Source organism: Somniosus microcephalus, chromosome 7, assembly GCF_052327205.1.
Source record: "Somniosus microcephalus isolate GS21.2 chromosome 7, FLI_Smic_1.0, whole genome shotgun sequence".
NCBI classification, from domain to species: Eukaryota; Metazoa; Chordata; class Chondrichthyes; order Squaliformes; family Somniosidae; genus Somniosus; species Somniosus microcephalus.
In genome coordinates, this window is record NC_140993.1 from 72,384,777 (window position 1) to 72,411,525 (window position 26,749).

A 26,749-nucleotide genomic window follows, 5' to 3' on the forward strand; every position below is an offset into this window, starting at 1 on the left:
CAAGTTATTATCTAAATGGAGAGAAACTGCAAAGTGCTACAGTACAAATGGATCTGGGGGTCCTGGTGCATGAAACACAAAAAGTTAGTATGCAGGTGCAGCAGGTGATCAGGAAGGCCAATGGAATCTTGGCTTTTATTGCAAGGGGGATGGAGTATAAAAACAGGGAAGTCTTGCTGCAGTTATACAGGGTATTGGTGAGGCCACACCTGGAATACTGCGTGCAGTTTTGGTTTCCATATTTAAGAAGATATATGTAAGAGTCATGAATGTTTAAGAAAGAAAATACTTTAAAATATTGGTTAAATAGTATAATGCAGTTAATTTACCTGACTGACTTATTGTATTGAGAATCCCCCTCTTTTCTTGTTACAATAGTATAGGCTGAGTGACCCCCTTTATTCTTGCTACAATGGTACAGTCCTTAAGCTTGTCACATGGTATCCAGCCATTTTACAGCTCAAGCACCACGAGGCTGGAGAAGGCAGAAGCTTTGAGGGCTGGAGCAATACAGTTTTTGACCGTGTGCGTTTAAACGTGTTTTGCTTTGTAATTCTGTTTGTAAGGTGTTACAGTAAACAGTTTAAAGACAAAGTTATGGTTTGGAACATTTTATTTCGACACGCGTCTACTCGTTGCTAAAGCCTCAAAGCTCAGTGGCTGCATGTTTGGAAATTACGAAGCGCCACTACAATATACTTGCTCTCGAGGCGGTTCAGAGAAGGTTCACTCGGTTGATTCCAGAGATGAGGGGGTTGACGTATGAGGAAAGGTTGAGTAGGTTGGGACTCTACTCATTGGAGTTCAGAAGAATGAGAGGCGATCTTATCGAAACATATAAGATTGTGAGGGGGCTTGATCGGGTGGATGTGGTGAGGATGTTTCCACTGATGGGTGAGACTAGAACTAGGGGGTATAATCTAAGAATAAGGGGCTGCCCTTTCAAAACTGAGATGAGGAGAAACTTCTTCACTCAGAGGGTAGTAAATCTCTGGAATTTGCTACCTCAGAGAGCTGTGGAAGCTGCAACATTAAATAAATTTAAAATGGAGATAGACAGTTTCCTAGCAGATAAGGGAATTAGGGGTTACGGGGAGAGGGCAGGGAAGTGAACGTGAGTCTAGATTCGGATCAGCCATGATCCTATTGCATGCCGGAGCAGGCCCGAGGGGCCGTATGGCCTACTCCTGCTCCTACTTCTTATGTTCTTATGTTCATCAATTGATGTCATCTGACACCGGCTTTCTCTTAATTGGCCGGCAAGCCCGCAGGGCGGGCTTAACAAGGCCAATTGACGTAAAATTCCGTCTGTGCTTCGGGCGTCATTGGGGGCGGGATCGGAACCCGCAAGTCAGATGACCCGCTCCCAACTCGCCTCTTCAGGTAAGATCACGGCCTTAGTTTCCTGTCTTTGAGTGCTATTTTGAAAGAATGTAAGGAAGACCGCACAAAGTCCTACACCAGTGAAGCACTTGAATGATGTAGGGAATGAAGATGGCGTCCGTGGTGGTCGCAGGGTAAGCGCTCTCCGTGAGTCGGTCGGCCCACTCCCGCTACAGATGCTGTGCTTCGGCGCTGATGAGTTCGGCGAGTCGGCGGGGAGGCAGCAGAAGCAGCGATGGAGGCCACGACGACCCGCTGTAGCACGGCGGCTGGCAGCTCCTCGGCGGGAGGCTTGGAGGTCGAACCGGTAGGAGGGGAGGCGGCCAGCGGACCAAGGGCGAGCAAAGCAGGCCCTGGAAGGTCGGACACCGCGGGAGGCTCGGAGGTCAGACCGGGTGGAAGGAGGGCCAGGGAGAAGCAGGCCCTGGGACGTTGGTACCACGGCGGCTGAAGATTGTCGGGCAGGAGTGCGGGAAAGGCGGAGCGAGGCGAGAGCGGACCCTATTGTGATGGTGCCGATGAAGATGGCTGCCGTCCTTGCGGGCTCCGTGCGTACCAGGCAGCTAAGTGTCCTTTGCTGCTTGGTGCGCTTGGCTCGTTAAGAAAAAAGCATTTCACTGACTGGATTTCACTTGTTGTATTTGGTTATGTGACAAATAAAAAAATTGAAATTGAAATTTGAACAAGCAATATAACAAGGTCAATTCCCATCAAGTGAATTGGGATTTGTGGCTTCAGTGGCACTTGCCTTGTACTACTTGATGCACTTTGAGTCTCTTCTGCAACTGATTGCCACTGTAGCCACTCGGGTATTGGTTCCTGCACACATGTGCGATGCTCTCAATTTCGAATGAAATCGGAGTGATCATTGTGCACAGCTTGATGTTCACAGCTGCACATATAACCTAACTTCCAGCACCAACTAGTACTTGCCTCTTTGCATCCTCCTCACAACTTACATTCCCACCTAACTTTGTATCATCAGCAAACTTGGATATATTACATTTGGTTCCCTCATCAAAATTATTGATATAGATTGTGAATAGCTGAGGCCCAAGCACTGATACTTGCGGTACCCCACTAGTTACAGACTGCCAACCCGAACATGACCCATTTATTCCTACTCTCTGTTTTCTGTCCATTAACCAATCCTCAATCCATGCTAGTATATTACCCCCAATCCCATGAGCCCTAATTTAGTTTAATAACCTCTTGTGTGGCACCGTATCGAATGCCTTCTGAAAATTCAAATACACCACATCCGCTGGTTTTCCCTCATCTATTCTGCTAGTTACAACCTCAAAAAACTCTAACAGAATTGTCAAACATGATTTCCCTTTCATAAATCCGTGTTGACTCTGCCCAATCCTATTATTATTTTCTAAGTGCCTTGTTACCACGTCCTTAATAATAGATTCTAGCATTTTCCCTACTACTGATGTCAGGTTAACTGGTATGTAGTTCCCTGTTTTCTCTCCCCCTCCTTTCTTAAATAATGCGGTTACATTTGCTACCTTCCAATCCGCGGGAACAATTCTAGAATCTATGGAATTTTAGAAGATGACAACCAATGCATCCACTATCTCTATAGCCACCTCTTTTAAAACCCGAGGATGTAGGCCATCAGGTCCAGGGGATTTATCGGCTTCCAGTCCCATTAATTTCTCCAGTACTTTTTTTTACTAATACTAATTTCTTTCAGTTCCTCTTTCTCGCTAGACCCTTGGTTTTCCACTATTTATGGGAGTTTTTTTTGCGTCTTCTTCAGTGAAGACAGACACAAAGTATTTGTTTAATTTCTTTGCCATTTCCTTATTCCCCATTATAATTTATCCTGTCTCAGCCTGTAAGGGACCCACATTTACTTTTGTTAATCTTTTCCTTTTTACATACCTATAGAAGCTTTTACAGTTTGTTTTTATGTCTTTTGCTAGTTTACTCTCATTCTATTTTCCCTTTCTTTATCAATTTCTTAGTCCTCCTTTGCTGAATTCTAAAATCCTCCTTGGGCTTACTACTCATTTTGGCAACATTATAAGCTTCTTTCTTTAATCTAATACTATCTTTAATTTCTCTTGTTAGCCACGGTTGGACCATTTTTCCTGTGGTGCTTTTATTCCTGAAGGGAATGTATATTTGTTGCGAATTATGAATTATTTCTTTAAATGTTTGCCATTGCTTTTCTACTGTCATACCTTTTAATCTAGTTTCCCAACCTATCTTGGCCAACTCACCTCTCATACCTACATAGTTTGCTTTGTTCAGGTTTAGGACCCTAGTTTCAGATTTAACTAAATCACTCTCAAACTCAACATAAAATTCTATCATATTATGATCACTGCTCCCCAGAGGCTCCTTTACTACAAGGTTATTAATTAGCCCTGTCTCACTGCACACTACTAGATCTAAAATAGCCAATTCCCCCGTAGGTTCCTTGACATACTGATCTAGAAAAATATCTTGAATGCATGCCTTGAACTCTTCTCTGCACTATTTCTGCAAATTTGGTTTGCCCAGTCTATATGAAAGTTAAAGTCCCCCATGATTACTGTATTACCCTTGTTACATGCATCTCTAATTTCCTGATTTATACTCTGCCCGACACTACAACCACTGTTAGGGGGCCTGTAGACTACTCCCACTAGTGTTTTCTGCCCCTGTTGTTTCTGCCCCAGCTTAATTCTCAGTTGATTTTAACCTGACAAAACGGTGGATTGTGTTTGTCAGATTGGTGGGAATGTGATTGCTGTTGGCTGGAGCAGGTAGCCAAACTGTGTTAAAATATGTAAATAGTCTAAGAATCAATTGGAACGTATGTTGCAACTCACCGTTAATAAGCCCTTGTCAGATCTGCTAATATATGTATATAAATACGGCAAAATCAAAAAATGTTAGATTCATGCAATTTAATTATTATACGAATGAGGTTCATATGCAGTATATTATCTAGGTAGGGGTTACGTAGTTATTTTTGGGAATTTTGATTTGCTTACTTTGAAGGAAATAATAAGAATGTGAAGAGTTTGACTCCAAAATGGTGCAGTCAGTATGTTAGGAATAATCAGCACATGGACAACCTTTACTGTCTTCCTGCTTGGTGCGCAGTATGAAGTCTTAAACTTCAGTCAGTACATTTAGCAGTTTGTTACTCGGATGTGTTTAGCTCAGGGCTTCAAAGTAATTCATGTATTTATTGCTACACGATTATTGCATCAGCTTAATTTCTGCCCGAAGCCACCTCATGTGACTGCTCCTGCTTTCCCATTTCAGCGGCTTTTGCTGCAGGGCTAGCTTTTAAACCAGGATTACTTTGATATTATTTGTTTCTTTGGAATAAAGCCTGGGCTGCTGACCTAGCATAAAAAGAGCTCTGCTTGGAAAAGTAATGTTGGACTGTGGTGTAACGGATAACAATAAGATTTTCCACACTGTGTATACACGGCACAGAAACTGACCAGTCAGCTGAATCACTGACACGTTAAAACGACTCTTTATTCTTTTCCCCTTCACATCACTTCCGGCTGGACAGGCAGAGTGGGCTTGCTTGGCTGTAAACATTCCTCGCGATGTGGGATCAGTGCCACTCCGTGCTCAGCAGGTGGCAGGGCAAGAGGAGCAGGGTCAGGATTATTCCCTGTTTGGAGGTGAAATGGCTCACCTCTGTCTGGACCCTCATCGAGCTGCTTTGTCTAGAACTGGCATCTTTCACCGTTCAGAGAAGCAGAACAATAGAAAGCCTTGGGTCTCATAAACATACAAAATGAATAATCAGAAGTACAACATCAACAACTTGCATTTACATAGCACCTTTAACGTAGTAAAACCAAGGCGCTTGATAGGCGTGTTATCAAGCAAAATTTTGACACCGAGTCACATAAGGAGATATTAGGACAGATGACTGGTAGGTTTTAAGGAGCGTCTTAAAGAAGGAACGAGAGGTCGAGAAGCGGAGAGGTTTAGGGAGGAAATTCCAGAGCTTGTGGCCTAGGCAGCTGAAGGCACGGCCGCCAATGGTGGAGCAGTGAAAATGGGGGACAAAAACAGAACATACTGGAAACGCACAGCAGATCTGTCCGCATCCGTAAACAAAGATAAGTTTGTTCTGTTTTCTCATAAATATGAGAATTTTAAAATCGAGGAATTGGTGTACCGGGAGACAATGTAGGTCAGTGAGCACAAGGGTGATGGGCGAACACTGTCTGGTTCCTCCACTCTCCTGTAATTGTTATTGGATGGCATTTCAGAAAATGGGGATATTGAAATCCAAGTGTCCCTGCTTCATCGCTGTAAGTGTGGTAGCGTGGAACACTGTTTGACTGCAAGCAAGGCCGTTAACTTGTCTCAAATCGTGGGGATGGAGTTGTGTAAATATTCGGGACCGGTAACCCGTGCCTGATAGAACGCAACAGAAGCGGCCGCTCCGATTGCCAGTAAGAAAGTCAGAATGGAACCTGTCTTCACTGATGGCTGAAGTTGAAGCTCCTTAATGGGCTCTAGATAGAAGTTGTGAAATATATTTCAGCACTGCAGGGGAACAAAGTTTGCACAAGAAAAATTGAACCTCTCTCGGGAATCTTGGGGCCTTCACTGAGCACATGACCGAATTCACACGCGCTCTCAGCTGCTGAGAGTTTCAGTGAGTCTAACTGGGGCATTGCTGGGCTGGCCTGGGAAATCCTCTAGACACGCCCCAAAATAGAATTGCAGAGGGGGGGACCTGCAGCCTCACTGGCCACCATAGACACATCGGAGTACAAATTGGACCTTGTTGCTCTTAAAACAGGCACAACATGGGCCGATTTCAGGGACTAACGCCCTACACCCGAAGAATGCCTCAAAGACATACAACCTGATATTGGGTCATGTGATTTTTCAGGCATTCCTGGGAGCCATCAGAAACCAGGCGGCAACAAATTTTATACCCCATTGGCTCCCAACTAAGTCACCTGGAGTGAAAGAGAAACTTACATTTATATAGCGCCTTTCACGACCTCAGGATGTCCCAAAGCGCTTTACAGCCAGTGAAGTACTTTTTGAAGTGGAGTCACTGTTGTAATGTAGGAAACGCAGTAGCTGATATGCACACAGCAAGCTCCCACAAACAGCAATGTGATAATAACCAGATAATCTGTATTTTTTAGTGATGTTGATTGAAGGATAAATATTGGCCAGGACACCGGGGATAACTCCCCTGCTCTTCTTCGAAATAGTGCCATGGGATCTTTTACGTCCACCTGAGAGAGCAGACGGGGCCTCGGTTTAACGTCTCATCCGAAAGGTGGCACCTCTGACAGTGCAGCACTCCCTCAGCACTGCACTGGAATGTCAGCCTAGATTTTGAAGAGTGGGAAATTCCTAGTGTGGGGAGTCTTCACCCTTGGCTCTGCGTCACTGATGTGGGCATTGTAAGGTGGTGATGCAGAATCCGCCCCTTGCAAAGCAAGGTAGAAACCTGGTACAACTAAATCTGCCATTTTCTGAGGGTTCTGCTGAAGTTACTGTGGGAGACTAGCAGAACCCCTGAGGGATTTAGGCCCTCAAGTGTCGCAATGTATGTATACTACTGTTTTTGTAAATAGGTACGAATGGAGATAACATACGTGATCATTTGTAGATCTTTTCTAAAATCAATTAATACATTTTCCAAAATTTTTAAATATATCATATGGAATTTCCAGACTAGTGTATGAAGTCATTTGTTCAAGTCATTGTCCAAGAGGAATATTTACCAATTCATTACTCCAATTAATTAACTTCTAAATTATTTCACTTAATGCTCTACAGATCATAGCTAGGTTCTGGGAATAATTAAAATATGGTCTTGTTTAAGGACAGTTAAAGCATAAAGAACAATGGTGTGTGCACCTATCAAACAGTGGCAACCTATCAAGTCTTGTATTATCAGTTTATTTAGCAGAATTTACTAGCACTAGCAATATTTTAAGATAAGGAGTAGCTAGCGCACATCAGCCAAACTGCATTGCCCAACTCTCCCCAGTCCAAGCATCGCTGGGATTTAAACACTGCCGCTAACTGTTGGACATCACTCTACATACTGTTCCTATCGCCTGGACAGAATTGTGAGGAATGAGGCACCTCCCTGCCCCTGCTGAGATAACACTAGAGTAAATATGTACATTATCACATCTATCATATATATCCCTTCCTCGGCCTCTACTCCGAGAAGCTAATCAGACTGACATATCAAAACAATGTAATCCACGCGTGTCATTATACCATGGAAAAGTGGGAATTTCTAATTGTCAAAATACCTGGTACAAAAAAACTTTGAAAGAAAAACTTGCTTTTAGATAGCGCCTCTCACGACCACTGGATGTCTCAAAGCGCTTTACAGCCAATGAAGTATTTTTGAAGTGGAGTCACTGTTGTAATGTGGGAAATGCCACAGCCAATTTGCACACAGCAAGCTCCCACAAACAGCAATGTGATAATGACCAGATAATCATTTTGTTATGTTGGTTGAGGGATAAATATTGGCCAGGACCCTGGGGATAACTCCCTTGCTCTTCTTCGAAATACAGTAGTGCCATGGGATCTTTTATGTCCACCCGAGTGAGCAGGCAGGGCCTTGGTTTAACGTCTCACCTGAAAGGCGGCACCTCCGACAGTGCAGCACTCCCTCAGCACTGCACTAGAGTGTCAGCCTAGCTTTATGTGCTCAAGTCGCTGGAGTGGGACTTGAACCTACAACCTTCTGACTTCGAGGCGAGTGTGCCACGCACTGAGCCACAGCTGACTTTGCTGCAATTGTCATCTCTTCCCCCAATGTTTTCATCAATTCAATTCAATTCAAATTGCTTTATTGGCCTGACAAGATACATCTTATGTTGCCAAAGCACAGAAAAACATATATAATTGAACACATAAATGCAGATCTAGACATACAGTGTATAGACAACTATATCCATGTGTACATAAATACACACACAAACAATATACATATAATCTGTTCTTAGATTCAATGGTCACTGGTTGTCCCTCTGCTTATGGCAAGCTGTAACATAGTTTGCTGCTAAAGTTACACATTTTCTCTGTTCCCCTAATAGATATGGGAGTTTTTGGTGGTCATTCAAATTTTTGAATTCAGGGCATATTTTTATGAATTTTGGGTAGAAATTCCCCTTTATGTCCTGATAGTTTCCACAAGTTGTGAGGAAGTGCATCTCTGTCTCCGCCACTCCCTGACTGCAGTGAGAGCATAGCCTGTCCTCTCTGGGCAACCAGGTCTGCCTGTGTCTGCCTTTTTTGATGGCCAGGCTATGCTCACTAAGTCTGTACATTGTCAAGGTTTTTCTCAGTTTGCTATCTTTCACCATGGTCAGGTAATCAGCCATGGTGTATTGTCTGTTTAGGGCCAAATAGCAATCGAGTTTGTTTTGGGTTTTTGTCGTTTCTGTCCAATAGGTCAAATATTTTTCTTTTTGTTTAGTAATAATTGTGTTGGGTCGAATTCTCTGTGCTAGGATGTCACTGTCCTGGGGCTGATTATTATTAGTAGTGTTAGTAGTTGCTTCACTGAGTTCCAGGACCAGTTGACTGAGGGGACTCTTCTCTATGATCATCTCTTGGCATTTCAGGGCTTTGTAATGATAGCAGTGGGGGTTGCTCATTTTTAGGTGTTTCCAAAATTTGATGGCTCTTTTTTGGATATTAATTAGTAGTGGATATTGGCCTAATTCTGCCCTGCATGCATTGTTTGTGGTTTTCCTCCGAGTCCGGAGGATACTTTTACAGAATTCTGCATGCAGGATCTCAATTGGATGTTTGTCCCATTTTGCAAATTCTTGTTGTGTTAGCGGACCCCACATCTCACTGCCATAAAGTGCAATTGGTTCAATTACTGATTTAAAAATTTTGAGCCAAATGCCAATTGGAATTTCTATTTGGATTGAATTTTTAATGGCATAGAAAGCCCTTTTTGCTTTCTCTTTCAGTTCATTCACAGCCAACTGAAAATTTCCCGTAGAACTGATTTTTAAGCCTAAGTATGTGTAATTTGTAGTTTGTTCAATTTTAGTTGCTTCTAATGTGAAGCTTATTCTGCGTCCCTGATGTCTGGATCTTTGCTGAAACACAAGAACTTTTTTTGGGGGGGTTTATTGTCAGGGCCCAGGTCTGACAGAATGACTCTAGCAGATCCAGGTTCTGCTGTAGACCCTCCTCTGTTGGTGAGAGCAGAACCAGGTCATCTGCATAGAGGAGGAATTTAACCTTGGAGTCATACAGGGCGAGGCCAGGTGCTGTAGATTGTTCAAGTAGTTTTGCCAATTCATTTATATAAATATTAAAGAGTGTCGGTGAGATAGACGAGCCCTGCGCCATGCCACGCCCCTGTGAGAAATATTTTGTTTGTTTGTCTCCAATTTTAACTGCACATTTATTGTTTGTATACATTGATTTAATTACATCATATGTTTTTCCCCCTACACCACTTTCAATAAGTTTTAAGAATAGACCGTCATGCCAAATAGAATCGAAAGCCTTCTGGAAATCTATAAAGCAGGCAAAAATTTTGCTTTTGTTTTGGTGAACATGTTTGTCAATTAGGGTGTGCAGGGTGAAAATATGATCCGATGTTCTATAATTTGGTAAGAATCCAATTTGGCTTTTACTCAAGACATTGTGCTCCTTAAGGAAGTTTATAAGTCTTTTGTTTATGATACTACAGAATACCTTCCCCAGATTACTGTTCACACAGATGCCTCGGTAGTTATTTGGGTCAACTTTGTCTCCACTTTTGTATATGGGCGTTTTGAGTCCTTTGTTCCAGACATCAGGGAAGTAACCGACACTCAGAACCAAGTTGAAGAGTTTTAGGATAGCCAATTTCATTTTATCATCAGTGTGTTTAAGCATCTCGTTTAGGATGCCATCTGCACCACAGGCTTTTCTTGGTCGCAGGCCCTTGAGTTTTTCAAATAGCTCTTTTTCAGTTATTGAGGAGTCTAAAGGGTTTTGGTAATCTTTTATGGTCAGTTCGAGCTTTTCCAATTCTTTACATATTTGATCTTGCTCTGGGCTTAGTGTGTTTTTCTGGTATAATTTTTCAAAATGGTTTTCCCACATGTCTCCATTTTGAATGGACAATTCATCATGTTGCTTTTTGTGTAATGTATTCCAGTTGTTCCAGAAACAATTAGAATCAATAGATTCTTCAATGGAGCTGAGTTTATTCTTAATATACTGTTCTTTCTTAGTTCTGAGTGTGTTTTTGTATTGTGTTAGTGCCTGACAATAAGCAAGGCGTAATTCCTCATTTTCTGGTTGTCTGTGTTTTTGGTTTGATATTTTTCTGAGTTTTTTCCTCATGTTATGACAGTCTGAATCAAACCATTTTTCGTGGTTTTGGGTTTTGGGTTTACTCTTGCGAGATTTCAAGTTCGACATTGATGCCAAATTATCAAAAATATCATTTAGGTTATTCACTGCCAGGTTTACGCCTTCTTTATTGTGAGTGTATGTGTTTTCCAGAAAGGTGTCCAAGAGAGATTGAGTTGATTGACTGCTAATTGCTTTCTGGTATTTTTCCGTGCTGTTTTGGGCCCATCTGTAGGATTTTTTTATGTTGTACAGCTTACTGGGCTGTGTTTCTGTGTTGGTTGTTTCTGTCCTTTTAAGATACGCAGTAATTTGGCTGTGATCTGACAGTGGTGTTAGTGGTTTGACTGTGAATGCTCTGAAAGAGGATGGGTCCAGATCTGTAATCATATAGTCTATGGTGCTGATGCCAAGAGGTGAAGAATAGGTCAATCTTCCTAGGGAGTCTCCTGAACCTACCATTGACAATGTACAGACCCAGGCTTTGACAGAGCTGCAGGAGTTGCTTTCCGTTTGCATTTGTCTGTTTGTCATAGTTATTCCTGTGTGAATGAAAAGGGAGATCAAAATGGTTATTCCCAAATATGTAATTATTCCCCTGAGTACTGATAAAGTCTGGTTCTTCACCAGTTCTTGAGTTGAGATCACCACAGATCAACACATTCCCCTGGGCCTGGAAATGGTTAATCTCCCTCTCAATGTTGGAGAAGGTGTCCTCTTTGAAGTACGGGGATTCTATAGGGGGGATATAGATTGCACAAATGAAAACATTTTGCATGCTAGAAATGATGTCTTTCTTAATCTTGAACCATAAGTGGTTTTCGCCCTTTTTTATAAATTCAATGTAATTCCTAAGCTCTGCTTTAAACCAAATCAGTATGCCTCCAGAGTCTCTGCCCTGGGTTACTCCTGGCAGTTTATTGGAGGGGACCACCAGCTCTGTGTACCCAGGGGGACAACCAGTGGACCCTTCTCCTCTACACCAGGTTTCTTGCAAAAAGATAATGTCTAGATCTTTGATTTCATCTAGGAACTCTGAGGTCCTGCTCTTCAGGCCAAACACAGAAGAGCGTAGGCCTTGGATGTTCCAGGTTGAGATGCACAAGGATTTCATGTTAAGATTGGTCTTTTACTGTGATAGGTGTGTGTGTGTTTGTCGTGTTAAATGAGGAAAAAAGAACATTTCAAGTGTCTATAAATACTGAGAATATATAACTGCAACTCTTTCTAACAATCATACCCCTTTTTCCTTTTTCATGTGTGAAAAGGGCTAGTCATTATACTTCCTGTTCCATAAGGCGGGAGCAGATGATGCTGAGCATCTGCTTTATGTCTCTCAATGGATTGTCTCTGCCTGTAGTATTGCTTACATCCTGAGCATATCTCAATCTGCCGGGCTGGAGTTCTTGCTGCTGGGGTGGTCCTGCTCTCCTGGGGGGCAGGAGTGGTGCAGGTAGGACAGTGGTGCTGTGCTCTGATGGCGTGTATGTGGGGATCCTCTCTGGTCCTGGTTGGTGTGGTGGTGGTGGTCTCTGCAGTGGTCCTGGGCTGTACCTCGTTGGTCTCTGATGGCCGGGGGGGGTGTCCTTTTCCTCTTGGAGTCTGGGTATGGTCACGGTTAAGAGCGACGTCCTTCAGGGCCTTAGCAAAGACCGGCACTAGCTCCTTGTAGAGATGGACGTGGTCGTAAAGACATTCCACATCGAGGGTGGGATGTTGGGCCAGGTGCACGTTTTGTTTTAATGCACAGTCTCGTAATATGCTGGCATTTATCTTGTGGATTGTTTTGTGGTGAAAGTCTTTTCTCGGCAACAGTGTGGAAACAGTGATTCTAGTGTTTGGGAAGGTGGTGCTTGCCTTCTCAATCACTGTTTGGAGCGACGTTGCCACCCTCTCCTGCTGGGCCCTTAGGTCATTAGTGCCGGTGTGTATTATGATGTGTTTGGGGGAGCCTAAGTGGCTTGTGGACAACATTTCCAGGGCTTTGTCTGATGTTGGGCACCAGAGCTTGGCTACTTTATGTTTAGGGAAGAGCTTCTTCTCCTGGAGGAATTTCCCATTTGAGTCTATTAGTATTACAATGTCAGCCTTGTTGGTGTTTACTGGCTGGTGACTCTCGCCTGGACTCACAGGTTGTGTGTTGGACTGGGGGGGTCGTGTCTGGTGTGTGCGCTCCTCTTGTGAGACGGAGGCTGGGCGGCTCGGCTGTGGTTCCAAAGTGGGGGGTGGGCAGACTGGGCTTCAGTCTGTTGGTTGGTCTGTGTGGCACTCCCTGCAGTGTGGGTCTGCAACAATCCCATTGTTCTACAGGTACAGAGTCCTTTCATCTTCAGTTGCTGTGCAAGAATGCAGTTTGGGGCTGTCCAGAGATCTGTGCAGCAGAGAATGTGTATAACGTGAAGATTCACTGTGTGCTCCTCTTATTCCTTCCAGGCGCCGGTTGATTTCCCAGCGTTCTTCATTAGAAACTCTGGAAGACATTGAGGAAAATGCTCCATTACGGAGGTATGGAAATAACCCGTGCTGTCATTAACATCACTGACTAGTTTGCTTTCACACCTTTAATCAGTGGAATACTGACACCATCCCTTCAAGTAATCACCACCGTTGCATAGATTATACAGCAAAATCCTATCTACTCCATCAAACATCAATTTTCCAGATGGACCCTGTCTTGCCAGGTAATGTGATGTGGGTTCGTCCCAGCTCTCCTACACCAGGAGATGGGTTACTAGTATATGTTTTACTGAAACATTACTGGATTAGTTGGCAATAAAGGGGGATTCTCCACTGAAAAGAACATATTGATGTTCAGCCTGGCTGCAAATACTCATGTAACCCAACCTTTCTTCATATGGTATTGTCCACAATGTAAAGCAGTATCAGTCACACTAATGGTGTAAATTGGATCCTTTAGAGGGGAATTGTACTGCTGTTACATTTAGTTACTGTCTACTTCAGGCAGCAGTTAAGAACATAAGAAGTAGGAGCAGGAGTAGGCCATACGGCCCCTCGGGCCTGCTCCGCCATTCAATAGGATCATGGCTGATCCGAACCTAGACTAACATCCACTTCCTGCTCCCCGTAACCCCTAATTCCCTTATCAGCTAGGAAACTGTCTATCTCCGTTTTAAATTTATTTAGTGTCGCAGCTTCCACAGCTCTCTGAGGTAGCAAATTCCATAGATTTACTACCCTCTGAGTGAAGAAGTTTCTCCTCATCTCAGTTTTGAAAGGGCAGCCCCTTATTCTAAGATTATGCCCCCTAGTTCTAGTCTCACCCATCAGTGGAAATATCCTCACCGCATCCACCCGATCAAGTCCCCTCACAATCTTATATGTTTCGATAAGATCGCCTCTCATTCTTCTGAATTCCAATGAGTAGAGGCCCAACCTACTCAACCTTTCCTCATACGTCAACCCCCTCATCTCCGGAATCAACCGAGTGAACCTTCTCTAAACTGCCTCGAGAGCAAGTATATCTTTTCTTAATTGAGAAAGGAACTTGATTTCATTCAGCATAATGGTTTGTGTTTTTATTGCCTTTTTTGCAGATGTAGGACTCTATCAGGTTCACCCAGACCAAAGAGCTTTAAGAAAATTCACTTTATCAAAAATATGCGACAGCACGACACCAGAAACGGCAGGTATGGAGCAAATGTTTTTAAAAAATAATTTCCTGTCAAACACTTGGGTTCCAGCGGTGTTCTGTGTTGGCTGTTGTTAATCATGAGTCAGAGGGCGAGAACACATTTTTTCCATGGCATTTTAGTTTAGAGTTATAATGGAGTTCAGTTGATAAACCTTACATTGGCAGTAAGAGTGTCTTGTCTCCAAGCAACTGTAGCAATTCACCAATCAATGGTATACCTATGGGGAAAGGAGCTGCAGCCAGAGCTTAGACTATCTATTGTTGTTATAGGACAGTATACAATTTGATGCTGTACTGTGCTTCAGTGATATGTACTGAATTACAATGGCACTTAGGGATTTAGGGTTTAGAAGCGTACGATAGTAATAGCATATGTGTGGCCTGGGACTACTTGGGTCGAGTGATGTAACATCCTAATGCTGCAAGGTGTTACATGGCTCAGTGGTAGCACTCTTGCCTCGAAATCACGAAGGTTGTGGGTTCGAGTCCCATTCCAGAGGCTGGAGCATGTATTCTAGGCTGACACTCCAGTGCAGTACTGAGGGAGTGCTGCACTATCAGATATTAAACTAAGCCCCTATCTGCCCTCTCAGTTGGATGTACAAAATCCCATGGCATGATTTGAAGAAGAGCAGGGGAGATCTACTGGTGTCCTGGACAATATCCCTCAACCAACCTCACTAAAACAAATTATCTGGTCATTATGTCACTGTTGTGGGAGCTTGCTGTGTGCAAAGTGCCTGCTGCATTTCCCTACATTACAACTATGCCTACACTTCAAAGTACTAAATTGGCTGTCAAGCAATTTGGGGCAACTTGAGGTTGTGAATGGTGCTATATAAATGCAAATTCCTTCTTTCTTTACATGACTGATTTTAACTGTTGGATATTAACAGAGCATTGTTTTATGATTAAACTAGCTGGGGAGCCCCGCGTTGCGAGGGCAATTTTGGGGCGCTTGGTCTCCCTGCCCCTGTGTGTCCCCCCTCTCCCTGTCATGTCCTCTCCCTGTCCTATCCCTCCCTCCCCTCCCCTCCTCTCCCTACCCTCCTCTCCCTCCCCTCCTCTCCCTCCCCTCCTCTCCCTCCCCTCCTCTCCCTCCCTCCCCTCCCCTGTCTCCCTCCCTCCCTCCCTCCCCTCGCCCACCCCCACCCTCCCCCGCTCCCCCACTCCCCTCTGTCCCTCTCTCCGGCCCCTCCCCCTGCCTAGCGCCTGAGGTCCGGAGCTGAGGTCCCCCGCGTATCGGGCGGCTGATGGGCGGCCGCTGTGGGCGGGCGGGCGGCGCATGCGCGGTCAGTGCGGGCGGCGCGAGCCCCCCGCGATTTCCCGAGGCTCTCCCCCCCGCGATTTCCCGAGGCTCTCCCCCCCCCCCCCCGCGATTTCCCGAGGCTCTCCCCCCCCCCCCCCCCGCGCGATTTCCCGAGGCTCTCCCCCCCCCCCCCCCGCGATTTCCCGAGGCCCGCCCCCCCGCGATTTCCCGAGGCTCTTTCCCCGCCCCTGCGATCTCCCGAGCCTCGCCCCCCTGATCTGTAGTCCGGGCCCGCGATCTCCCGATGTCCCGCCCCGCGATCTCCCGATGTCCCGAGCCCCGCCCCCCGCCCTCCCGAGCAGCGGCGTCCCACTCTCCGGAACCCCGCCCTCCAGATCGCCGATTGCGGCTGAGAGACCCGCCCCCTGCCCGAGCCGAGCGCGGAACAGAGAGACTGCCGCGTCTCAGCTGCTCCTGCTGCGCGCGCACCCTGACCCTCGTGGCTGACGCCGATTGAGTTCGGGGACAGCCGTTTAAAAAAAAAAAAAGCCAGAGCGGGCTCTCGCGGGCGGGCGGCGCATGCGCGGTTAGTGCCAGCGGCGTGAGGCGGCCCGCGGGGAGTAGGCAGGGAAACCCCGCGGGCTGGCGGCCGTTAGAGCGGCTCACTTCGGGCCCCGACACCGTCAAACCTGAGAGGGGGAAGGAGAGAGAGACAGAGAGGGAAGAGGAGAAGGAGAGAGGGAAGAGGAGAAGGAGAGAGAGAGAGAGAGGGAAGAGAGCGAGAGAGAGAGAGAGAGAAATTTTTGGAGCTTCAAGCCTGCCTGCAGCGGGCCTGGAGACCAGCACCGAGTCCCCCCTGCGCGAGGGTGAGGAGGAGGAGGGGGTTGCTAAACACAATATAAAACTGAAATAAATTGTTAATTAATTCCCTAACACATCATTAAAATATTTACCTTAGTTCCCTAGCACACAAAGTGTGGGGGGAAAAAATCGTGAAAAATCAAGATGGCGGCCACTCACCTCGGTTCAGAAGGATAAGGCCCGCCCACACACGCACCGATTGGTCGACCGGTCAGGTCACCGAAGCGTAGGATTGGTCAATCGTCGAGTCACTCGACACTCAACTGTCGGACGGCACGCGCCAGGAACCCGCCGTCCGATTGGTCGACCTCGACGTCACACGGTCGCTAATGAGATGCTAATGAGCGGAACGCTGAACGTTTTTCGGATACCGCGGGTGGGATTTTTGTGCGGCCGAAACGTAAATATGCCTATGACCGGTCCGGAATCGCAAGCTTTCTTTTGAGGCGACGCGCGCGTCGGTACGCTCTGTAACTTTCAAACGTATAGAACACAGACAGACAGACAGACATCGGGACAGACAGACAGAAGAGCCGCTTTATATATATAGATAGATATGTTTATTATGTCCCGTGGCCACTTGCCATCTGTCCCTTAGTTTCGTGTTTAAAAACATTCTTTTCATCAACAAGAACTTCCAATTATATAGCACATTTGACATAGAAAAAGTCCCAATGCTCCCAAGTGATGAGAGACTTCCAGTGAACTATTTCAGACTTACAAATAGTATCATATGACTAGAGGCTCATCAGAAATTGCTACTTTTTTTATACAGATATACTGATTGCAGGTTGTTAAAAGGATTTCCAGAATGAGGAAGCTTAATTCTGGTACAAAGCCTCATTGATAATTTAAGACTCATAACTATCCATTCTAGCTAGGCCCCAGTAGGTTTTATTTGACTGTGTCTCTCATGGGAGGTACTAAACAGACTTCCAGACCCTACTCTGCCACCAGACATATGCGCATCAAAAAGTAATCCGCCCTGGAGAAGTTACATTTTTACTAGCCCTGTATGTTTGATTTTGCACGACTATCTCTCCATTTCTCCACATCCTCAGTCCTTTTGCTCTCTGTTTTGGAGACTTACTGGTGTGCCGTCTGTAGCTCCTAATGCAATGACTGTAATATCGATATTTACACAGTCTGGGGACTGCCCAATTATCACAACCCTAGTAGTAGTTGATCGGATCAGATCTCAGCTTCCCATTTGGGCAATCAAACCATTTCTTTCGTTATATTTTTCTTTTGTTAAAATAATCAAATAGCCAAAAAATGTGTGATTAGAAAAAAATCAATAGTTGGGGAGTGGTGAAATAAGAGTTTATGGGTTTTTTCCACTGTCAAGTTGAATTATTTTACAGGGCCCCACTGCTTCTGTCACCTGTTATATTTATAGCAGATGTTAGTTTTCTGATTAAAAACATATAGGCTTTTTTTTTAAAGGCTGGTTGTGCTTGTGATCCGTAACAACCTGAGGTTATGTGACACTATTTCTCAGTCTGAAATATGTCACTGAATGTATCATCACTTGGGAGCCACACCAATGGATAAGCTGCCGATCCCACATTCCGGCCCCGAAAATCCACAGCCGTTCTGGTGTAAGATGGAATACCCAGGAACTAATCGAGCACAGAGATGTGCTGGGTCCTGGCCTAGTGCCAGAATTTTTGGGGTGGCTTGCCGGGGGCAGAGCCTCCGTCAATTCCCCAAACATGGCCATTGATGTATGGGCGGGCTAGGACCCGGAGGTAGGCATTACAAAACATTGGCGCTCCCATACAAAGGGAGCTGGAGGGGACAACCACCAGTTTCTTCTGGGAAGTGGGGGCGTGGGGAGATCAGGCAACCCTTTTCAACCCAACATGCCTCTACCGACCTTTCCAGGGTCTCAGTCATGGCGGATGCCCGAGATGTGCTGCTAGTAGCATAGGCTCTCGCGATTTGCAGGCAACTTTGCTGCCCCGGAGGTTGCAGGCGGGCACAATCCTAGTGCCAGGATCATTGGCCTGTAGATATTTGGGGCCTCTACCTTTTATTATTCTTATCAGATTAAATGCCAGAGATTCTCTGACTGAGAACAGCCCAAGTTACACACGTACATCCTATATATGTCTATTAAAATACTTTTTGTAAAGAGGAGACGTTGCGGTGACTGAATTGAAGTTTTTTTTACAGTTGTGAAGAGAACTGATAACGTTGGTCTAGGCCAGTTGTTCAGTGTGCAACGGTTCATATATCAGGGACAAAGTTACAAGTTAGCAAGTTCGGGGTAAGAAGGGAAATCAGACAGAACTTTTTTATCCAAAGGATAAGTTACAAGGAAAGGCCTTTTAAACATTCAGCATAAATAAATTGGAAAGGGTGCAAAAGCACAATGTATCTCCATCTTGAAGAATGAGAAATAGAAAATTGTCCCAAGCATTTTGCTTTTAGTTCGGGGAAGGAGAGAACACCCTGAAGCACATCATCTGCAAGAACAAAGAGTAATATTGACATGGCCCTCAGAGACCAGAGACAACAAGAACAACAATAACTTGTGCATAATTAGCACCTTTTATCTTAGTAAAAGTTCTCAGGTCCTTCAAAGAGGTGAAACAGCAAGCAAAAAGTAGTAGCTTAAGAACTGGGGGAGATGACGGAAGGCATGGTCAAACAGATGAAAGGTAGCAATATGGAAAATGTTGAGAGTGCAGGGCCCAGATAGCTGAAGGCTCTGCCACTAAATATGGAACTGAGGCAGAGGAGATGCAAAGGAAGCTAGAGTTGGAAGAGTGCACTGGGATACAGAGCTGGAGAAGAATTCAGAGGTAAGGAGCTATGAAACCATGAAGGAATTTGTAAACAAGAACAAGGATTTTAATTCAATGCATTGGGGGACATGGAACCAATATGGTCTATGAGGATAGGGGTGATGGCAAACAGGACTTAACGTGGAATAGGATGCAGGCTGCGGAGTTTTGGATGAATTGGAGTTTTTATAGGATGGAGGCTGATGAGAATATTTGAGCAGATGAGCCTGGAAGTTATGAAAGTGTGGATGAAGGTTTCGGTGGTGGGGGAGTGTAAGGCAAATTGGAGGCGAGTGATGTTATAAAAGTGGGAATAGGTTGTCTAAGTAGATAGAATATGGGATTTGATGATCAGGGTACTGGGGAGAGGATGGAATCAGGAGCTCGGGTGCAGAGTTTTTGACGGGAGTCAAACTGAATTGCTTTGGATTCTTGGATGAAGAAGATAGCATGACCAAGGATGAGAAAAACATAAAAACCTTGGACTTAGAATTTGTGTACAAAGTACAAGATTATAAAATTTGTCAAATTTGCAGGAAGTTCATATTAAAGAAAGTGATGGTATGGTTAGTTGGTGTTGGCATGGAAACCAGACCTGTACTAAAGGTAGTATTCACTGCCTTGTACTGAATCTTTTCTTAGAAATACAGTGCAATTTATTTTGCACAGCCCACCACTTTCTGTCACTGTGAGGGAAGATTTCCTCTGTGCACTACATGTAATAAAATTATAAACCTCTTTACAAGGAATGGCTTTTCAATTTTGTTACTGAGCACACAGAGGAAATATTCCCTTATTTACTTAAACCGGTTCATATTCTCCTTGCATGAATATTTAATTTCCTTTATGATGCATTAAAGTGCTTTGTGCATAAACAAACATTTGATTCACCCACCATTTTACAGAAAGCCGAATCCCTGCAAAAATGTGGTTTTGAGATGATCACCTGCTGACTAACAATTAGTTGTAGTTTATTTCAGGATTGATTGGACCTTTGATTGGGTGGGAGGGTAAGCTGTGAGGAGGATGTCGTGAAACTCCAGTACGATTTGGACAGGTTGGGAGGTTGGGTGATTGGGCAGAAACATGGCAAATGCACTATAATGTGGATAAATGTGAGGTTATCCACTTTGGTGGCAAAAACAGGAAGGCAGATTATTATTTGAATGGCAATAGATTGGGAGAAGGGGAAGTGCAAAGAAACCTGGGTGTTCTTGTGCACCAGTCGCTGAAGGTAAGCATGCAGGTGCAGCAGGCGGTTAAGAAGGCAAATGGTATGTTGGCCTTCGTAGCAAGAGGGTTCGAGTACAGGAACAAGGATGTCTTGCTACAGTTGTACAGGGCCTTGGTGAGACCACACCTTGAGTATTGTGTGCAGTTTTGGTCGCCTTACCTGAGGAAGGACGTTCTTGCCATGGAAGGAGTGCAGCGAAGATTCACCAGGCTGATACCTGGGATGGCAGGAATGACGTATGAGGAGAGATTGTGTCGATTGGGCTTATACTCACTGGAGTTTAGAAGATTGAGAGGGGATCTCATCGAAACCTATAAAATTCTGTCAGGCCTGGACAGACTAGATGCAGGAAGGATGTTTCTGATGGCCGGGGAGTCCAGAACTAGGGGTCATAGTTTAAGGATAAGGGGTAAGCCATTTAGGACTGAAATGAGGAGGAATTTCTTCACCCAGAGAGTGGTGAACCTGTGGAATTCTCTGCCACAGAGGGCAGTGGAGGCCAGTTCATTAAATATATTCAAGAAAGAGTTGGATATATTTCTTAAGGCTAAAGGGATCAAGGGATATGGGGAGAAGGCAGGGACAGGGTACTGAATTTGGATGATCAGCCATGATCTCATTGAATGGTGGAGCAGGCTCGAAGGGCCGAATGGCCTACTCCTGCTCCTATCTTCTATGTCTATGTCTATGTTTAAAGGTGTCGGTATACGACAGGTACTGGTTTGAGACCCGCACATGTTGACCATGATGTGGGGTCGGCTGACTGAAGTTATACTGCCAGCTCTACATCGATTTCTAGCTGGGAAATGGGAATTCTGCTCAATAGCGAGCTGACGAGATTGTTGCTCTACTTGCTAATGTTAAGTAGATTTAAAAAGTTGACAGGAGGGCTGATTTTTAATGTTCGGCGGTGACAGCAGACGGTAGCGGACCAGCCTGGTCACACACCCCGCCCAATTTCCCGATGCACCAAAGTCAGTGGGGAGGAACATTGGAGCGCATTGTATAACGAGTGGCTGATCCTACTGTCTGTTTTCCACCACTGCCAAAGTTAAAAATCAGCCGTAGGCAGTCCAATCGTTCTTGTCTTGATCTACAGTTAAATTTTGTCCAAATGTGTTTCGGGTAACTTCACACCCAAAGCAAACGACTGGTGCTGCCAAGAAGCTGAAACTGTGTATCCGCGCAAACTGTGCGGTATAACTGACTTGTCATATTCTCCTACAAAGCAAATCCCTCTGTGAATAGGCCACCTCTTGCTCTCAGCATGGCAGTTGCAGCTTAGAGTTGGCTGTAAAAAAAAAAAAATGTCACTGCTAATCCTTCATAGTTTCCTGCTCAGGATTAATGTGACATCTGCAAAAATGATTGCCTGCAAAGTCTCAAATGCTAATTATTACACGGCAGATTTAGTCACTGCACAGAACCAAAGGAATTTGTTTTCATTCTGCGTCAGCAGTATAGGCAACATGGGAATTTGATGTTATTTTGGAATTGTTGTAAAAGGGTACCGTAGGCCTCAAAGGTAAAGCTGCCTTCATTCCTAAGTGATTAGTTTAATTTTAATCCACACCACAGTTTATTTAATTAGCTAACGATCTGCTTGACAAAGATTCAGTTAACATTAAAACTGATGCTTTAGAGCTTTGAAAAAAAGAGGTTTACACTGCAGCAAATTGGTTCTCTGTAAATGCGCCGATGTTGTGATTTCAAATTCAATCAGAACCATAAAGTCCTGTTTCCTAATGGCTTAGTCAGTTTATCCAGTGAGTCGATGAATCACACAAATCAGAAAGGTCCCAGGTTCAGATCCCAGTCCATGCTGAGTTAGCTGGTTTCAGCCAGTTCAAGTCTATGGATATTGGCCTTAACACCCTGGGTTAGGGAGGGGAAATTGGCCTCTGTTCTCCATGGTGATTGCTATGATGTGACTGCTGCTGAAAGTGCACATATGTGGAAAGGATCAGGCTCAGCTGTAATGTCTCCCAGTGCTGTAAAGACTGTTGACATTCCCCGTCAAGGCTCACACATGAGTAATGGCCACTTGCATAAGATGCCAGCAGGCAACTGGTATCTGTGGAGCAAGAAGCTAATGTCTTCAGGACAGGAGAAGGGATGAGGAGAAAACTGGCAGAAAAAGGGATGGATTTTTCTGGGTTTAACATCCAATTAGCATCCATTTTTTTGCATGAAATTTAAAGGAAAATTGTGTGGTATCCCGTAGCACTCATTTAGTGCCCCAATAGTTCGACCTGCAGTTTTCCTGTTCCTAGCGGTGTTCCAATTTAAATCTCTTTCTAATGAATTCCAGATGACGTCACAGTGACTTGCGCCCCATTTTTCTGTATTTGCCCTGAGGCAGGTCAGGTGCTGCTTGCGCCCATATAAACTGAGCATTAGGAGCCAGGTAAGTTACTCTTTTGAATGCTATCAGTAAGGGAAACCATATTAGTTGTGTAACCTTGCTGATTTACATACAAAGGTAAAGTGGAGTGGCAATGGGAAGATTTCTGACATGAAATTCCCAGTGCTTTTCCATATTTATATCCAGCCACCATGTGGGACCTAATGGGTGTGCCTTTTGGAACCTCCCTTTAACTATGCTTCCTGAAGGGGGAAGGAAGGAGATGAACTGGAAGTGATGTTGGATGCCTCGCTGGAAAACTTCAATCTCCGTATGCACTGATCTTCTGACAGGTTCAGAAATGTACATGAGGGCATTTAGATGTGGTAATGGGGATATGGACAAACATGGCACCTCCTTCTCTGATGTCTACATATAAGTGGATCATATTAATCTCTCCCCTCTAAAGGGAAATAAAGGTTTGAGAGATAACTGCATTTTGTTTTGTTCAGTGGAGCGGTCGTTGGCAACCTATCTGGAAAAACTGGCTTCTGTTTGAGAAGATGAATGTAGAAAAACCCAGGGAACTAAAACAGAGAACAAACCAAGTGTGTGAACTGGTTAGCACTGGAGCACACATACCAGCGAGAAAAGCTTCAAAAGCTGACCAGCAGTTTCAAAAAGTGACATGGCCCCAAAATGCTACCAACTCAAAAACAGTCCTGATTATAGTCCTCATAATCTGGGATGTCAAAGAGCTTGCCATAATTATGCATTGCAGCAACTCACCAAGGTTAATTCGACAGCACGTCCCTCCCCTGCGAACTCAACCACCCAGAAAGACCAGAGCAGCAACTGCTTGGGAAACCATCACCTCCAAGTTCTCCTCCAAGCCACACATCATCCCAACTTGGACATACGACGTCACTGGGTCAACATCGTAGAACTCCCTACCTAACACCATTGTGGGAGACCATCATCACAACAGTTGCATTGTTTAAGGTGAAGGTCCACCACCATCTTCGCAGGGCAACTCGGGATGGGCAATAAATGCGGTCTTGCCAGCATCGCCCACATCCCAAGAACAAATTTAAATAAAAGTTTAAGCTTCAGTTACACTCACCGTTCAATCACAATGTAGATTGCAGCAGTGGCAATGTGGAATTTACTGAAGAGAGACGCAAGTGTTTAAGGCAGTGACATATTTTTGATGGCCGGTGGTATAATTCTCTCACTGTCCCCCAGAAATATTTTGATTTCTTACACTTTATTTAATGCATTTTCTGACAATTTGGGGTTAGCTGTAATTCTGCCTTTCGAACCAAAGATAATATGGGGTATAAATTGGTCGTGGGCGGTAGCACAAAACAGCGATTGCAAATCGGCAGCTCATTTTGCATTGTGCTCGATGGAAATGGAGATGACAATCAGGCAGGATGTAAGACGGGCTGCCAATCCGCTATCCCCCGTTTTGCAGCACTGCCCAAGGTGAATTTATACCCCAGCTTATCTTGAAAGGGTTACAGATATTTTAAATGTGAAAATAAAAATAGTGCAAGAACCTCATTCCAACTTTATTGAGTAAAGTGAAAATAAATAAATTCCCAAACTTCCAATAAAATAGTGAACAGAAGAATGTTAAGAGCCCGATAAGGGTTTATGAGCAAATACCATGAACAGCAAATTCTAGCTTTTTGAACCTGTCAAATGCTTACCCTGAAAATAAAAAATATTACATACTGCAATCATTAAAAAACTGAAGTATAGAAAAATGTGATTTGCAGGAACAGGCAGAGGAAACTGTGTTCCCTCAGTTGGGTCTGATTGAGTGCCCGTAGGCTGGATTGCAATCGATTTATATTCTTATATGTCATATTATTAATGTCATTGCTCTCATTTCCTTGTTGATGTTGCTTGCTCTAATATGGACCAAGTGGGATCTTTCCCTGGATTCTGCACAGTAACAAAGGGACTTTTACTGCACTGAAAGCAGTTTTCTATGTAGTAGAACAAAATCTGGTTCTATAATTCACCCAGAAACAGGCCAAGGGCCTGTATCACAATTGACCGTCCTACACGGTACACTCGTAAAATTCTAAGTATGGGAATCTGTGTCATTTTAAAATTCAGTAAAACTCATAGCGTTGAATCCCACTCTCTATTTTATTTCCAAACTTTGGAAATTTCACAAATGCAGTGGCAGGCATGCTCAGATAAAACCAGTTAAGCTATTCACATCTTACCTCAAAAAAAATTGACTGCAACCTTCACTAAGATAACAGCTGGTCCTGCCTCAGAAAGTTCTTTTCAAAAAATGGATAGTTTTTAAAGTTATCTTTAGCAACTTGTTTGTGTATAGAACTTATCTGAGGACAAACAATAAATAACCACGTGATTGCAATTCACAAACCATCAGCTCATCTTAAAACTTTTCTGCCTCAAGCGTGTACACAACCAGGTGTTGGAAAAGTAACGTCTGATTAATTGGGACCAGCAGCCTTCATTCCTGCCCTCCAATTGATCTGATTGGTTCATGCTAATAGCCTCCAATCCCAGTGAGAAAAGTTGATTTTCTTGTGAAACATTAACAAGCTGACATGGGTTGAATGGATTGCACCATATCTACTTCTAACGTGCACACAGACACAGAAGTTATATCACCCATCAGTGAAGCAAGTGATTTAGTACAGTCTGGCTACAAGTTCCTTTAAGTAGGACAATTACTGAGTCTAGCTCCATTTGCTCCTGAATACCACTTTTGCATAATATTTCCATGGGGCCGTGAAACTTCTACGGAACAATTTTAACCCACACTGCCCAGTGGGAACGCAGTTAAGATCGCCTCCAGAAACTTATCGCCCCGTTCCTGCTCGATTCTCGCCATTGACACCTTAACTGGGTCCTTTTTCCTTAGGCAGCCAAGATTCCCTCCATGATTGGCGGGAGCCTCACTAATGCATGTAAATTGGGTCCTATAAAGTCAGTAGGACCCCGAGGGCTATTTAATAGCCAAATGAGTGGTGCCCGCCACGGCCTCCCAACTCAAGTGGAACCAGTCTGCAGGATAAAGAGGCCCTATAAGGCAAGTGTTAAACTTTCCTTAGTAGGGCCAGGAGAATCAGAAGTGCTCCTCTGAGCCCCACAAGGCAAGTCTGGGCCTCTGCTGCCCCAGGCTCCCCCACTTCCTACCCACAATACCCTGCTGAACCCCCGCCGTGACGTACCTGAATGCAGGCGGGTGGCCTCCGGGCTGCCTGATCTTTGCTTGCAGGCAGTCAGCTAGCTGTCTCTCCTCATCAAGTTTTGGGTGGACAGCATCCAAATGAGGCCCGGGAGTTCAAATAGCCTGGGCTATAGCCTAGCCGGGGGTGGTGGGTGCGGCAGGGTGAGGGTACTCACTCCGCCTGCCTGCTTGAAAGCCACTCCCGGTTAAAATGCCGCTGCCTCTCCTGCACCCCCCCCTCCCCACCCACCCACCCCTAGTTTCTGAGTAGTGACATAACACTTGATCTAACCATGAGGCTAGTCACGACACCACCAAAATAACTTTTACATAGAATCTACAGCACAGAAACAGGCCATTTGGCTCAACTGGTCTGTGCCACTGTTTATACTCCACGTGGGCCTCCTCCCAAACTAATTACCTCTTTCCCACCCTGGCCCGTACCTCTATTCCCTCCTCCCACATGTATGCATCAAGCCTCCCCTTAAATGCTATCTTTTCAACTACTCCATGTGGCAGCGAGTTCCACATTCTCAGAAGAAATTCTTCCTAAATTTTTTATTTGATCTGTTAGTGTCTACCTTATATTTATGCCCCTTTCTTCTGAACTCACCCATAAATGGTAACAGTTTATCCACATCCACCCTAGCGAACCCCATCATAATTATAACA

The 26,749-nt window shown here is 44.6% G+C and overlaps 1 protein-coding gene across 4 annotated transcripts in view; it reads left to right on the forward strand.

Moving 5' to 3' along the window:
* The window catches only part of cables1 (Cdk5 and Abl enzyme substrate 1), a 205,166-nt gene that overhangs the window by 57,975 nt on the left and 120,442 nt on the right, over positions 1 to 26,749 (forward strand). For all 4 annotated transcript variants that reach the window (XM_085992592.1, XM_085992593.1, XM_085992595.1 and 1 more), the window contains exons 2-3: positions 13,156 to 13,227; positions 14,277 to 14,369. In XM_085992592.1, the coding sequence (XP_085848718.1) occupies positions 13,156 to 13,227; positions 14,277 to 14,369 (165 nt within the window). The remainder of the gene's footprint in view (positions 1 to 13,155; positions 13,228 to 14,276; positions 14,370 to 26,749) is intronic.